Source organism: Ipomoea triloba, chromosome 13 (assembly GCF_003576645.1).
Source record: "Ipomoea triloba cultivar NCNSP0323 chromosome 13, ASM357664v1".
NCBI classification, from domain to species: Eukaryota; Viridiplantae; Streptophyta; class Magnoliopsida; order Solanales; family Convolvulaceae; genus Ipomoea; species Ipomoea triloba.
The window spans coordinates 9,486,731-9,503,337 of record NC_044928.1 but is presented as its reverse complement, the minus strand read 5'-3'; the positions used below and the strand labels follow the sequence as shown (position 1 = coordinate 9,503,337).

The window sequence follows — 16,607 nt, the reverse complement described above, 5'->3', positions numbered from 1 at the left end:
CTTAAGGCCATACAAAGCTTTAGTCAACCTACAAACATGAGTATGGTACAAAGGATCAACATATCCAGGTGGTTGCTCCATATAGATGTCCTCATGCAATGTGCCATGGAGGAATGCGTTATTGATATCTAATTGGCGCAAACTCCAGCCATTACTCAATGCAATAGTTAGAACTAGGTGAATGTTGACCGGTTTCATAACCGGGCTATAGGTCTCAAAGTAATCCCGGCCAGCAGTCTGCAAGAACCCTTTAGAAACAAGGCGTGCCTTGTATCGATCAACCGACCCATCCGATTTAGGCTTGACACGGTAAACCCACTTACAACCAATCGGAACCCCGACTCCGCGAGGTACAAGAAGCCATGTTTTGTTGCGGTGCAAGGCATCGAACTCCTCATCCATGGCTTTCCTCCACCTAGCGTCTTTTAGGGCTTAAGCAACGGTAGAAGGCTCTAAAGTGGGAGGTAAGGGATGTGTAGTGGTGTGGTTGACGACATAATCAGAATACTTGGGGTTAGGACGGCGCTGCCTGGTAGAACGACGCAGCCTATCCTGCTGTTGAGAAGTTTCGGTGGTGGTGGCTGGCTGGGAAGACGTAAGAGTAGGTTGAGGTTGAGTAGGGGGTGAAATGTCTGTAGAAACAGTAGGCGACGAACTATTCGAAGAAGGCGACAGGTTATGGTTAGGCTGCGAGGAAGCTGACAACGAGGTGTGAGAATCTGCAAGACGGTGCTCACTGGACTGCGCAGGCGACGGAGCGGAGTGTGGCAATTGTGGTCTAGTAGATTCTGACGAAGAAGACACAGCCGACGAACCAACCGGCATAGACGGCGCTATAAAGGATGAGGCACCTGTATACACGGACTCCGTAGTAGTAAAGGGTGATTTGAACTGAACTTGTGGCAGGTTAGAAGACTGGAAACCAGTAGACATATTTGACTTGACCTGAAACTCTTTTGAGGGAAACACATTGGGGACAAAACGTATATGCCTTGACAAATAAACACGGTTCGAGACAAAATCAAGGCATTTATAGGCTGATTGAGTGTTTGAATACCCAAGAAAAATACATGATCGGGATTTAGGTTCCAGTTTTTTTTTGTATTATTGGGTCGTATCCAGGGAATGCAAAGACAACCAAAAGGTTGTAACTTATCAAAATTTGGCGATTGTTTGAACAAAACATGATACGGAGATTGATTACCTAGAGTTGGTGTTGGGAGCCAATTAATCAGGTAAACAATTGTTTGAAACGCGTGAGACCAGTAGGAGGACGGCAAAGCGGCAGCATGAAGGAGCGACATGCCAGTTTCGACTATATGCCTATGTCGCCATTCAGCCATGCCATTGTGCTCAAGAGTGTGTGGTGGAGTAGTGAAATGTGAAATGCCATGAGCATTAAATAGTGGTGCTAGTTTAATGAACTCCGCCCCATTGTCAGAATAAACTAAAACAATTGACATACTGAAATACTTCTCCACTAACCTTTTAAACTGAGGAAATATCACAAAAAACATCAGATTTCCTTTTTAAAGGATATAGCCAAATGTATCTGAAAAAATGATCAACAAAGATGACATAATAAACAAACCCATCAACAGATGTTTCAGAGGTGCCCCATACATCAATATAAATCAATTGCAAAGGCCTAGTACTAACAAGAGTGCTTTTGCCAAAAGGTAGTTTATGACTTTTGTACATATTGCACGATTGACAATAGAATTGACGTAAGGACGACACAGAAATAGGAACATTACAGTGTTGCCACACTAGATGTAGCACCTTATTGGACGGATGACCAAGGCGATGGTGCCAGTGCGATACTGGTGATAGACTTGTGGTGTTTATTGAGGGCTGACACGAGAGTGGTCCGTAGTAGACACCATTAATGTTCGCCCCCCATAGTAGCGACATCCCCGTTTGAAGATCCTTCACAATAAAATGAGAATCAAAAATTCAACGGACACTTGATTAGTTTTGCATAGTTGAGATACAGACAATAGATTATTATGCAACTGTGGGACACGTAGAACCTTTTGGAGAGTGAGCACAGAAGTGGGAGTGGGAATAGTAGTCTGACCAATATTAGAAATTTTTAAAGAATTACCGTCGCCCAGGCGAATTTCGTCGGGACCCTTGTACTCAGAAAAAGTTTGGAGAGGAGTAACCCTCGGGGTGGCATGGTGAGAAGCACCGCTGTCAAACAGCCATGGTGAAGACGACCCAATAGTGGAATTGGCTGTAGGTGACTGATAAGGAGGAGGTGCCTGCATGGGAAAAACATTATGTTCCTTTAAAAACTGGGCTAACTTACGGCAAACCCGAGTTTCATGGCCAGAAAAATTACAGAACTGGCACACAACTCCAAGTCGGCTATTGCCACCTTGCGGCCATTGTTGTCTATTATTGCCGCTATTATTATTGTTGTTGCGGAACTTTCGGTTTTTGGTTATAGCGTGCTGATTGTTCCGTGGAGGAAAAGAACTGCGTTGGGTAGCATTAGCAGTGGGCAGTATAGACTGGCGGGCATCATCAGCCTCCTTTAATTGACGTTCATGATCTGTGAGAACGTCGGCTAACTCACCTAATGAAATGGGAGTTTCGTGAATACGAACAGCAGAAATGATGGGACTGTATTCTTCCCCTAGTTGTGTTAATATGTAAACAACTAGGTATTCATCAGAGATAGGACATTGAGCAAATGCGAGATCATCAGCTATGGACTGCATATCATTCAGATAAGTAGTAACTGACCGAGCACCCCTCAGATTTTTAGTGAGCTTGGCCTTGAGGGAAATAATGCGTCCTCGAGAGGCACTAGCATAACTAGCAACGAGCCGTTTCCAAGCATCACAAGCTATTGTAGCAGAAGATATAAGGGGTTGAATTGTGTCTGAACAACTCCCTAAAAGAGCATTAGTAATTATTTGATCTTGACGATACCAAGTTAAATGTGCCGGGTTTGGGGTGGTTTGTGCAGTATCGGTAAACTTGGCCGGTTCTTTGACAGAACCGTCAATGTAGCCGAGGAGATTGAAGCCAATCAAAGTAGCTTGAACTTGGCGTCTCCAGACCGAAAAATTTGTGGGGGTGAGTTTGATGGTGCAGTGAGTTGGATCACTTCATTAGACATCGTAGGAACATCAACTGTAGATGCCATTAATAGAGAGAGTTGACAAAGGAAAGGGGGAAAAAAAAAAGAAGAAAAGACTTTCTTAGGAGATTGTGGCTCTAGATACCATGTGAGGTTGTGAATTGAGTTGTGGATTAATGAGAATAAGCAGGGTATGAATAGTGTACATGAGAAAGGAAGTTATAACTACTGACTAACCTATAGGAGACTATTTAGCACAACTAACAAATATAAATAATGTCAGGATTGTTAGCCACACATATGTTTAACAATGAAGTATCAAGGAGAGACATGGCTGAGTTAGGAAAACAACACATAAATACATTTATATAATTGGGTCAAGTGTTTTGGGTTTGGAATTTATTTAGTTCAAGGAGATGAATTCTATGTATTCTAGGCAATCGTTCTGTGTATTCTAAGCAACCGTTATGTGTATTCATGATAGTAACACGTGATTTGTTTGTGCATTCGAATGTTAGGATACATAGAATATTAACACAAATTACACAGAACTCATACTCGTAACATTCGAATGCACAAACACATAAAAACCTGCGTTACTAACATAAATACACAAAACGGGGGCTTAGAATACACAGAATGATTGCCTAGAATACACAGAACGATTACCTAGAATACACAGAACAGATCTCCTTACGGGGTGCACAATGCATTGTGTACCCTAGTCCACGATATAAATTGCCTTACAATACTTATATATATATATATATAGGATGACGTTCATGTGCGTACGGGCAGCCCAAGAGAGAACTGCGGACGAATCGCAGCGCGCTACGTGTCCAGCATGTAGTTGCACCTAACGTTATAACTAAGTGTACGTAATGTTATAACTAGATGCACATAGGTGCACCCATGTACATAAATGTTAATAAGGTAAATCACTTGCACTTGTAAGTGAAAATAGGTGCACACGTGCAAGTAAAATGTATTACAAATACAAGTAAATTATACACCGAGCATCAATACTAAGTGCACCTAATATTATAACTAGGTGCACCTAGGTTGCACCGAGGTGCATAAATGTTAACAAAGTAAATTACTTGCACTAAAATGTATTGCAGATGCAAGTAAAATGTATTACAGGTGCAAGTGAATTGTACACTGAGCATTAATACTAAGTGCACCTAATGTTATAACTAGGTGCACATAATCCTATAATTAGTGCACCTAGGTTGCACCATGTGCATGAATATTAACAAGGTAAATTACTTGCATTTGTAAGTGCAAGTATTTGCGAAAATATGTGCACTTGTAAGTGAAACTAGGTGCACCAAAGTTTTAGTTATTTACGAAAATGCCACCGCGTCGTTTTTTTTTAATTGCATCTGATTCGTTGATCTGGACACGTGGACGGTTGTGAAGCGTTCTCATTTCTTACTCGGACGGCAGTTCGCATGGGAGCACGCCTATATATATATATATATATATATATATATATATATATATATATATATATATATATATATATATATATATTGGGCTAAAGATATTTGATAAAATGTTATCAAAAAGCCCATTCTAAAATAATTAATTTAAAAATATTTTTACTGCTAAAGTGTCATCCTGCAACATGAACCATTCCTGATTATTCATGTCGCATCGTGATCTTCAATAACGGATATTTCGAGCCATAAACTAAAAAAAACTAAAAATTCGCCTAGCCTTTTTGTAGGTTTTCCGGTAACTTTGATGACATGGCGCGGGTAACTTGCTAATTTGGACTTATTTGTTAGTGACGTGGCTTTAATTAAATAAGAGCATCCTTATCAATGAGATTATTTCACGGTTCTTGAGGGGTTGTTGTAAGTGTGATTAGGAAAGAGAAAGTGGAAGGAGAAGAAAAAAAGAGATAAAATAAATAAGATTTAAAAAAAAATATTAAAAAACTCAGGCGCGCCTGACCGGGCCCAAGTGGGCGCTGCTGTGCGTGAGACGCGCACAACATACGTTCATCCCCATTAATGCCCTACCCCACTTGTCAGCTATGATCTCCAAATTTGCAGATGATTCCCAATCTTCTCTCTCCCCCTCTCTCTCCCTTCTATGTAGGTATTGAATCTGACATTAACTACACAATATTTATTGATGGCCTTGCTCTAAGATGGAGTCCATGTAAGATTAATTAAATAAAAATAAAATAAAATAAAACAAGAGTTAATCAACGATTGCTTTCTGAATCCCCTGCGAAATCGACGAAATTGACAACTGCTTCTGCGGAATGGAAGAAAAATGTTAGACGAAAAGTGCTAGGGTACAAACTAAATCAAAATTGAAAAAATCAGCGATAAACCCATTTTATGATGACAAAGTGATCATTCATGGAACTGCACTGAGTCGCAGCAGATACCGAAGCAGCCTCGAAGAAGATCGCAACGGTACAACACCATGAAGAGCTCCACTGGTTCTTGCTCGTCGGACATATCCCTGGGTTGTTCGATTAGAGTGCAGTCGCAGATTAGGGGATTCAGAAGCAATTGTTCGATTTCACCGATTTCGCAAGGACGATAAACGCAGTCATTGATAAACTCTGATCTTGGTTTTATTTTATTTTATTTTATTAAGCTTACATGGACTCCATTTTATTTAATTAAAGCCACGTCACTAACAAATAAGCCCAAATTAGCAAGTTACCTGTGCCATGTCATCAGGGTTACCCGAAAACATACAAAAAAATGCTAGGCGAATTTTTATTTTATTTTTGGTTTATGGCTCGAAATATCTGTTATTGAAGATCATGGTGCGACATGAATAATCAAGAATGGTTCATGGTGCGGGATAACGCTTTAGCCTTTACTAAAATACTTAATAATAGGAAAATAATTCTATTCACAACATATTTATATTTAAAAATAATTTGTTTAGAAAATACGGGTGTTACAGGGTAAGGCCCGGAAGAAGAGGTATACCAGTGTTTTGATAAAATGCTTTAGTCAATTAATTTGTTTAAGAGGCTAAGTCTTAATGGCTTAGTGCTTGTTGCCAATTCTCCCAAAAAAAGTCCTTCATACATCTATCAATTCTACCTTAGTCATTAATGCATAATGTCAAGGGTTCCTATCCAATTCCCCCTTTCCTTATTTGTTGATTATCTCTTTGCTTTACTTTCATGCTTTCAATAGTCTCAACTGCGCACCTAGAAGCTAAGGTCTATGTCAATACATTGCTTGTGAATTCCACGCTCATTGCCATCCTTAGAGAACAACATCCCGGGAATCTTCATTCCCAACCTACTTTCCATCCACCACATATACGCATAAGAAAGAAAAAAAACATTGTCACTCTATCATGAATGAATCACAAGATATTTATAAAGGGAGAAATCCCCATTCCTAAAAGCATTTCTGTTTGGGAAGCAATCATATATACTTGCACACAAAACTTCTGCATTCAATACAGCTTGTTAAACCCAGCAGGAGCTACAGATTCACCCAGCACGGGCAAGAAACCTTCCCTTTCCAGCGAATGGCTAAGACGAGACACAATCTTCGACAACGCAAGGCAGATCATGGGAGAGGTACATAACGCATATGCAAAAACCACCATCGCTCTAACTACCCCATCAGAGTACCAAGGGTAAGCCATGGCGAAGAGGGCACCAAGAAAACCGAGCCACGGGGCTAAAACCGGTAGCATTGGCAGGAGAAACATGTTTGATGCCACACTAGAGAACGAGAAAACACCCAACAGGTATAAACTCCACCCTGCAACTGGATGAACCGTGCATGGAATGAGGAAAAAAGGGACTATATAGGCAGCTAGAATCACCCACATTGCAGCCATTTTAAGACAGGTTCTCAGCAAGAAGATACTGAAGTTGGTGTCTTGGTGTGATCTATAGCACAATTTAGACAGATTGGGGCGTGCTACGCGTGTCACTGCAATCACTCCTACATAGATTACTGCTTGAATGATCACAGTAAGCATCTCTTCCCTGTATCTGAAAATTCACCAAACAAAATTATTGCTTCTGCACAACTAGCAAATCAAGAAATCTTGCAGAAATGCAACATACTCCCTCAGATCAAGCCCTTAGACGACGCAGTCTTTAAATTGCAGAAACATCAAATGAGATGAGCTTACCCGATAGTTTGGCGTCGCTGCTCATGCCATTGGATGCCCAGAGGCAAGACAGGCCATGACCACCAGTACCATGGTTTTAGCCAAAGTGCACCAGGAAAAGTAATGACACTGTTAGGTCCACAAGGTACGTGCCACCGGAGTTTGAGATCTGAAGAAATTAAAAATTTACTCTGGCTCAAATTCCGAAACATATGTTTCAATTTGGTATCAAAGTCAGTCAGAACTAAACTTACAATAGTAAGAAGCATCCATTTGGTATCCTAGGGGAAGTCTGAACTGTCCCTGAAGCTTTGTACCATTAGGGGGAGGATGGAACATGGGTTGATAAAGCAAATTGGGGAAGTAGCTTCCAATAAAACCTTGATCTGCACCATCTGGATTTTCCCTCCCAACCTTCAGCTCATGAACCATGTCATTGAACACTGTCATTGAAGGCTGCAATTCAAACCGGCCTCGAGAATATTAAACTCTGAGAAAATTAAATGCAGATTGTGTGCAAAGGAACTAGATAGAGTTCCACTGATGGAGTGGAAATGCATATATGTGTCACCTTTAATACAAAAAGGCCGGTATGGAAGATGCAAGGATTAATGAAGACAGCACAAAACTCGCCACAATGGAATAATTCATCTGTTTTTCTAAGGAAAAGGTTGTCTGCATCAAGCATTACAACCCTGTCATAATCCACCAAGCTCCAGGCATACAATTTGTTCAGAGTCAGCTTGAATCTCCTATCGAAATCGCTTTGGCTTTCATAGGGATTGTTCAGATTTTCGACCCTGATCACTCTAGCCCCATCTTCCAGTTCTCTGCAACAAAAAAAAAAACATATGGGAATCATGAGTTGGTTTGTTTCATGGTACAGACAGGTTCATACATAAGATTTTATGTTTTTATTGCATCACCTTCAAGTTTCTATATGGAACAGGGTTAAAGTTGATTAAACCTGGATTACATACATGAAACAGTGATTTTCAACTTAAATTTTTTTTTGTCCATTTCCTCTTCACTTAGCACAGGGCTATCTGCTATATTTACCTTTTACCTTTTACTCGAAGAAAATGTGGCAAATTATTCTATGGACGCGGGCTCAGAATCAAAGCTATGCCGCTTGACTTGACCACAAGGTCTTTGGCTACTTTCATACCTTTTACTCAAAGAAAATGTGGCGAATTATTCAATGGATGCACAAAGAATCCATGTGGGAGTGTAAACTGGGACACCGATGCTACTAGACCACAATGTCTTTCTTATTAATCATATATGGTTAAATAAAAAAATATATAGTAAAAAAGAGGTAAAAGTAATATGGATCTAGGCTTGACCAAGCCCAATTACATGAAGAGTGGTCAAACACAACCTTATACCCAAGGGCAAATTACACACAGCTGTGTGGACCATAATAAAATGTACATTTTTAATGTACTAAATGTACATTATTTTTGTACTGAATGTACATTATTTTTATACTATAAAAATAATGTACATTCAGTACACAAATAATGTACATCCCCTGAATATAATGTACATTATTTTTATACTGAATGTACATTATTTTTATATTGAATGTTCATTATTTGATAGTATGGTCCACATAACTGTGTGGACAATAATGATTGATACCCAAGACGGTGCCTAAGTTAGCCCAAATATGTTGTACTCGTGCTAGCTCATGTGGACCTATCCCACATTATCATCTTTAGAGTCGAACCAATAAAATTTATCATGGAGCAAAATGAAACTATCAAATTATTAACTTAATCTGTCAACACCACCACTACAACCCAAAAACAATATAGTCCTATTCTCAAAATTTGACATTTTCGATCTCAAGCTAAGTCCCTGTCAACAATGCATGACACCATGGCCGGTGCATAAATAACTTCACACTAAGCAACACTACATGGATTGATGGATAGGATTATCTCTCAAGTGATATTCCAATGACAGATAAATGATAATATTGATTAAGCATTTAAACATATAAATATCAAAGAATATTTATATAACACTACTTCACTTATCTACACATAAGGCCGGACCAAAAAATCAGATATTTTAGTGATTGAAGTTTGCAAATGTCGCTGCCAACTTTGTTCTTTTGTCTGTATTTCAAGAACAAAAGCATCTTTGCTGAACGAGTAGTAGTATCTCTGGCAGTACTAAGTGGTTCTTAGTTTTATGTTATAATTTTGAGATTGTGACGAATAAAAGAATATATTCTACCAAATTAAGTAATATAGGTATCGTACATGGTCGATTTTTACAATTATCAATCAGACGGCTGAATATTTATTGACAATAAATATAACTAAGCAAATTGTAGTTACTAATGACTTTGTAATCAAGTGGCATATAGTGACTCTCTCAAATTGGGAGGTCATGAGATCGTGCCTCAATGAATGTGGTACTGAGTTAATAAAAAGATAACACATCATGAAATATAATTGTAAGATACTCTAGCAATGACCCTTTATTGTTTATTTATTTATTAATAATATTTGAAGGATTGGTAAGAAGTAGGAGCTCAACTGTCCTGCCTGTCCAAGCCTGGCAAGCCATATCTATTCTATTAAAAAAAAAAAAAAAAAGCTTAGTTAATATTAATGGTCCGTTTGAAAATTTGAAAAAGAGCTATTGATGAAAAATTTCTTTATAGAGCTTTTACTTGGAAAATATTTTTTGGGTTCCTCTCTCACACTTGACGCTATCTCTCTCCCTCTCTAACTAGTGTCAAAGGGGTGAGTTAGCCTACCATATGCCTGATTAGTTCCTGGACAGGACCAGGCTAACCGAGTAATTTTGGATTGAGTCAAATGATAAAAATCTTAGACCAGCCTTGCACACAACCCTAAAAATAAAAATAAAAAAATAAATCTTTACCTATATATGCTTCAACAATAAAATTGTAGAATTTTTAATACTTAAAAAGTTAGGTTAAAAACTTGTAATTTTTTAATAGTGTTGACTATAATATGGTTTCATTTCATAATTCGTGATGAACCAAGACATCGTTGGTTTAAGTTCTTATATTTTAACACTCGAAATTTACTCTTTTAACTACATCTCAATCTCTCTCACCTTTTTTATTACCTCTAAGTTTAGAGCTCATTATATTGATTACAATATTAGAGTTTAGAATTCAACTGATGGTTCCAGCAAAAATATGACTGCCAAAATGATCGAGTAGCTAGGTTTTTCCGATTAATAAGATTATGAATTTATAACTTGTTCAATAGATTACATACAAAATGAGAAGTCAAAAGTTTTTAAAGGTTAAATTCTAGTTCAATTCCAATTCTTTGAATGTAAATTAAAATACTCCGTAATTGGAATGAAGAATTAATTCATATTTGGCCTAATTGACATTCGTGTCTGACAAAAGTATTATTAAAAGAAAAACAAAATAGGAGGTTAAAAACCACAAAAGCTAAGGTGTGAGTGTAAATTTGATATTATTTTGTCTCAAATTTTTATGGCAAAAATTTGTGTGAGACTGTCTCACTGGTCTCAATCCGTGAGATGTGTCAAATTTTTAGATTAATGAGGTTAAAGATCTAACTCATTAATCAAAGATTCGATTCGTCTCACGGATTGAGACTTGTGAGACGGTCTCATACAAGTATTATCCAGTTTTTATGTGTAGCTGATGTATGTGAGACGCATGTAATAAGAATGTCTCGGATTATTTAATAATTTAATAATATGGATCTCTAATAAAAGTGTAATAAGATTAGACTTCATATTGTGACGACAATTGAATACAATTATATAATCGGATTATTGGTTTGACGTAGGAGAGATGAAAGAGAAGAGAGGTGAGCTTAATACCAAAAAAAAAATCTTACTGCTTACTTATTACTTTAATGGAAAAGATGATAGGCTCAGAATTATGAAATTTTAGTGATATAAATATAAAACTTTTTACAAGAAGTTTTGTGATAAATGTGTAATTATTTATACTTCTTCGGTCACATTTTACATGTCTATACTTATTATTAATGAGTCAATTTTTTTTTTAAACTTTCATTAGTATATTCGTATAATTTTTAAATTTGATCTTTTAGGTTTAATAGTATTTTTATCCTAGTTTCTAAATATATAAATTTTACATATTAATTCTAAACATAATAATATGAAAAATTAAATTATAAATAACTTTGTTAAACACTTTATGTTCAGTTGGCAACTCTGTGATATTAACTCTTTAGGCTACAACGTATAAAGAAAATATATATTAAATAGATATTACTTTGTAATAGAGTGTATGGTATTAAAAAAAATTATAAACAACTTTAATAAGTGTTGTTAATCGAACCCGAGCAATAGGATGGAGGGAATAAAAGATTTCAAAATATGATCTCAAATTAGAATCTTTATAGGAGATTTTCAAATAAAATCCCTTTGTATTTGGATGAAAAAAGAAAAAAGAAAAAAAGAGGACTTACAATGTTTGAATCCATTGAGGTGGGACGTCCATGGATGCAATGACGAGAAGATCGGCTTGGGATCCCAGGCGGGACAGCGACCGGAGCATGACACGTATTGCAACGTAGAACTCGTAGTCTCTCGGCGTCCCCATATACATCATCGTAGCATAAGCGTTTCTGCTTGTCTCCCGGACCGGAAACGCCGCCGTTGATTCACAAACCACAGCTACCCCCGCCGCCGCCGCTACCAGAAACCACCACACAGACAGCCTTAAACGCGCCATTCCTTAATTCCCACTCTACAAAAACACAAGTAATCCCCTTCAAAATGCGAAACAAAAGAACAAATCCCTATCTGCCGCCCTTTACAACTCCTATGTTTATTCCGGTGAACTTGTCCCCACGAAACATCCTCGGGAATGAAAGAATGAAACTCGCCAATGACCAACCGGGACAGAATATAAACTACTGTGGTCAGACGTCATTTGCTAACTCCAGGATTATTATACATATTTTTGTGGGTATTTCTGGGGTTTCTTTAGCATTTATTCTGATGAGTTTTCCCTTGGCCGGGGTGATAGGACACTATCTAGGAGAGAAGGCTGGGGAAGGTGTATTGAATATAAACACAAAACTGAATTTAAAAATTATAAAAGAAAATTTTAAAAAATTTTAAAACCAAGGAGAATTAAAACACACAAATGTCAAATTACAATTGCAATCAAACATCTATCTACTATACTATATATATCTACTATATATATATATATATATATATATATATATATATATATACTAATAAGAGTCAAAGAGAGTCTATATATATCTACTATATATATATATATATATATATATATATATATATACTAATGAGAGCCAAAGAGAGTTAGGCCTAAAATGAGTAGAAAAAATGACGGTCAAATTATTTAATAAAATGGATGGTTCAGATGAATTATTTAATCAAATAGATGGTTAAGATAATTCAGATTAATATTATTAATAGAGATTACCTAATATAACCTTACTTTTATGATTATCTGTTAAGTTTTCTGTTAAATATTCTCTTCTCCGTTAATATTCCGTTAACTTTTAACTTACCCATTAATTTTTATAAGAAGCTGAAGCCTGGGCAACATTGAGAGGTATACATCTAGCTGTCTCCATGGGGCATACGAACATCGTTATTGAATCAGATTCGAGTGAATTGGTTGAAGGTCTAATTGCAATGAACAAGCCTAGCAGTGTGATATTCAACTTGCTGAAGGCATGCAGACGTGAACTAGCTGCTTGCGAATCATGGCGGATAGAGACAGTAAAACGTGAGCAGAATCGTCTTGCTGATGCAGTTGCGTCCATGTACAAACGTTATCCCAGAGGCCTACATATCCTTTGGGAGCCAACAAATCAAGTGATGGCTTTTTTAAGTGATGATTTAGAGGCCATACCGCAATGGCGTCATATCAGTTGTAACTAAACACTTGGACGTTGGGTTTCCACCCTCCTTATTAAATAATATTAATTTTTATAAGAAAGGTCTTTGGTTCGAACCTCATCTCAATCAAATTTGACATAATTAAGTTTCTCACTCTATTTTACTCTTATTAAATTAAATAAATTAGTAGCTAGAACAAAATGATACATATGTATTTCTTTAATTTAGAATTATGTGTCTACAATACCTTTATTTGAAAAAATTATTCATTATCAAAAAATTAAATTAAATAAGAGAAATAATTTCATTAGTTATAGTGTCTTTATTTTCTCTTATGGAAAGATTTTTTACATTCAAATCTATAAATTGATATTCATTACATTGTCCATTATCTTAGTTTTACAATATCTTGTAATTAAATATCAAAGTTATAGTACAAAATAATATTATATATTTATTTACCAAGTATTTTATTAATACTATGAAAAAAAATTAAAATAATTTGAAGCTAATTATATTAACTACTTGGGGATTGGTTGACAAAGAGAGTACTCAAATAATAACCCAATAAATTGAAGCGGAATCACTCTATTTTACTCTTATTGAATTAAATAAATTAGTAGTTACACCAAAAAATGATACATATGTATTTCTTTAATACCATGAAAAAAAAAATAGTTTGAAACCAATCATATTAACTATTTGGGGGATTTGTTGATAATGAAAGTACTCAAATAACCCATTACCCAGCAAATTGAAGCGATAAACTACCTTTTAATATCTTTAGAATACATAATATTTTAAATTTTCAAATTTTTAATAATTAATTTAATCTTTTTTTCTTAAACTAAGAATTTATTTATCCATAATAACTCATTCAACAATAATGGTTGAACCAAATGGACCCAAGCAGAACACCTTAAGGAAAGTCCATAGCTCCTATATCATAATCTCATTGCACGACGTTGTCATCTATGCTATCAACAATATCCGAATTGCAAATAACACACTACCAACAAAAAAGAAGAGAACAAATAGTAAAGATGAAGACAATGACAATGTTACTCAAAAGAGAATTAAGAACACTTAGAAAAATTCAAATTAAAAGTAGTATTTATTTAGACTATCATTTTTATACCAAATATTTAGACTATTGATTTTACAAGGTTGCAAACATTTATTTTAGTAATAATTATAATGAATTTTCTATATTATCTTGGATTCATATACTTTGAGTTAGATATTTAAATAAAAAAATTCGACATTCAATTATCCATGTATAAACTTCTCCTATATAATCTTGCATTGATATACTTTCAAATATTTATTTAAATATAACCATTGGGCATTAACCCATTCGCGCAATGCGCGTATAAAACTAGTATTGAAGAGAAAGACCAAAAGGATTTTAATTGGGATAGTAAAATGAATGTCATTTAATTTATTTAAAATAATAAGGATAAAGATGAAAAAAAGTTAGAAAGCTAGTAGCTTATTTTTAAAACGCTACTTTAGGTAGTGTTACCTTAGGTAGCGTTTCAAAATAAGCTCTTATTCGAAGCTACTAGCTTATTTTGGGAACACTACTAAACAGAGATTATAGCTTATTAGTAACTTAAATAAACTATAAACTCCTAAATAAACTCTGCGAAACAGAGCGGAGTAAACATACACAGTGCAAGAAAATAATTTTTTTAAATATGTCTTTTCATTTTTCTTTCCAAAATATGAGACCTCGGATCAAATTAATTCTTGATTATTTATTAATTTTCTTTCAACATTTTGTACAACTGTAAAACTTAGCCTTTTAATTAAATAAAGTTTTTAATACATATTACTTTTAAGAGTGAGTTGAGACTGTTAGTTTTATCTTCCACGGGATGGTCGAACGGCAGGCCAATACCACCGGAAAATTGAGTAACACTATTATAGAATTGGAGTAACCTCTCGGCCCTCTTTGGATTGCTTAATTGCCTTTGAGTACAATGAATTGCTTATAAGTGTGCTATATTGCTTGTGTCTCTCTCGAGACCTAGAACCCCTATTTAATGAGATATCCCTCATTGTCTTGCACCGCCTTTCTTACCTCAGCCCCTTTTAGGTTGATCCGGTCGGATTCATCATCGCTTTGCTTCCCTACCCCGACCTTTCTTCCATGGTAACTATTGTTTTAATAGCTATGTTCAATCACTCTGAGTCTCAGATCTTCAGTTTCCTTGTTACCTTTTCTATGATCCCTCGACCAACCGATCGATCGCCGACCGATCTTTGCCACGTTATCCTTTCTTCCTCCAACCCCTCTCTTCCTCTTTATTGGTCGCCTCTTTCGTCCACACCTAGCTTCTAACGCCGAGACTTAGTCTATCCCTTATCATCTAGTCCATCATTTCCTCGAGCTACGCAAAGCACGACTTAGGGAAATATGTCGCATGCCTTCGTTCCAGGGTAGTTTTTTGACACCTCAGACCCTCACTTTCCCGAGTTACACGAAGTACGACTCGGAAAAGTACTTGCATGCTCGTCTTCTGCCTCGTGCTTATCCTTTCATACGTCTTTCGCCTCGAGTTCGCCCATCACCTAGGGAGAGTTTTTTACTCCCCCCCCCCCAAGTCACTCACTTTCCTGAGTTACACGAAGTACGACTCGGAAAAGTAGCTGTGTCCAGGTTCTTCGTGTTGAGGTCGTCGCTCATGCCGGTTCGAGCTTCCCTCTCTCAGCCTTATATTCTCACGGTCACATCAATCAAGTTTTACGTATTAAATGCGCTCGATCCCTAATCCTCGTCGATCAACGAGACTCTAACACTGTTACCATCAGCTTCAATGCAAGCACTTGAGTGCGGCTGCCACCCATCCTTCTTGAAGCCACTTCTTCGCCTATAAATACCCTTGCCTTCTTCGTATTCCTCATCCCTCTTTACTTTAGTTTTACACCATGTGCCCTAAACGTAAAACACCGGTTCTTACCCCCCGGTAATCTTCACTTTACTTGGCTGAAAAGGCTTACCGTGCGATGACGGCTCGCTTGGCAAAGCTAAAGGAGCGCATGAGAACTCCCCATTTCCATCTTGGGGGTGACTCCTCCTTTCCCATCGTTGTTTCCCCGGAGGATGAAGAGGATGGTGAGGCTACCATGCTCGACGCTCCGGCTTTAGGGGGTGAAGAACCAATTCCTGACGAACTAGTGCTTGACGTGCTCGTCCCGGACCCGGACTACCTTTATTTTTTCAACGAACTCCAAGTCATGCTACGCCGTGGTACTCCTAACGGTGCTCCTCTGGGCATCGCCCTTCTTTGGGAAAAGTATCGCGACTATGCCTCTGTTCCGGCGCCGGCGACGCCATCAGTTCCTGCGGAGGTCGCTCCGTCGTCCACTTAGGTTTGGGGCTTAACCTAAGTCCATTCCTGAGGCCTCTCCATCCACCTACCTCTATTCGTTCCTTCTCTCTACGCTTTCAGTCCCTCGGACTCTTAGTCTGAGGGGTCAACCACACTTAGATTTGCTATGATCC

General features: G+C 37.1%; 1 protein-coding gene across 1 annotated transcript; it reads right to left on the bottom strand.

The window, feature by feature from the left end:
- Positions 1-6,458: 6,458 nt before the first annotated feature.
- Positions 6,459-12,053, bottom strand: LOC116003003 (putative glucuronosyltransferase PGSIP8). The gene is made up of 5 exons (XM_031243187.1): positions 11,683-12,053; positions 7,785-8,043; positions 7,468-7,669; positions 7,235-7,382; positions 6,459-7,091 (listed from the first exon to the last, which is right to left on the bottom strand). The coding sequence occupies exons 1-5, from the start codon at positions 11,946-11,948 to the stop codon at positions 6,542-6,544; spliced, it is 1,425 nt and encodes a 474-aa protein (XP_031099047.1). The 5' UTR covers positions 11,949-12,053; the 3' UTR covers positions 6,459-6,541.
- Positions 12,054-16,607: the final 4,554 nt, after the last annotated feature.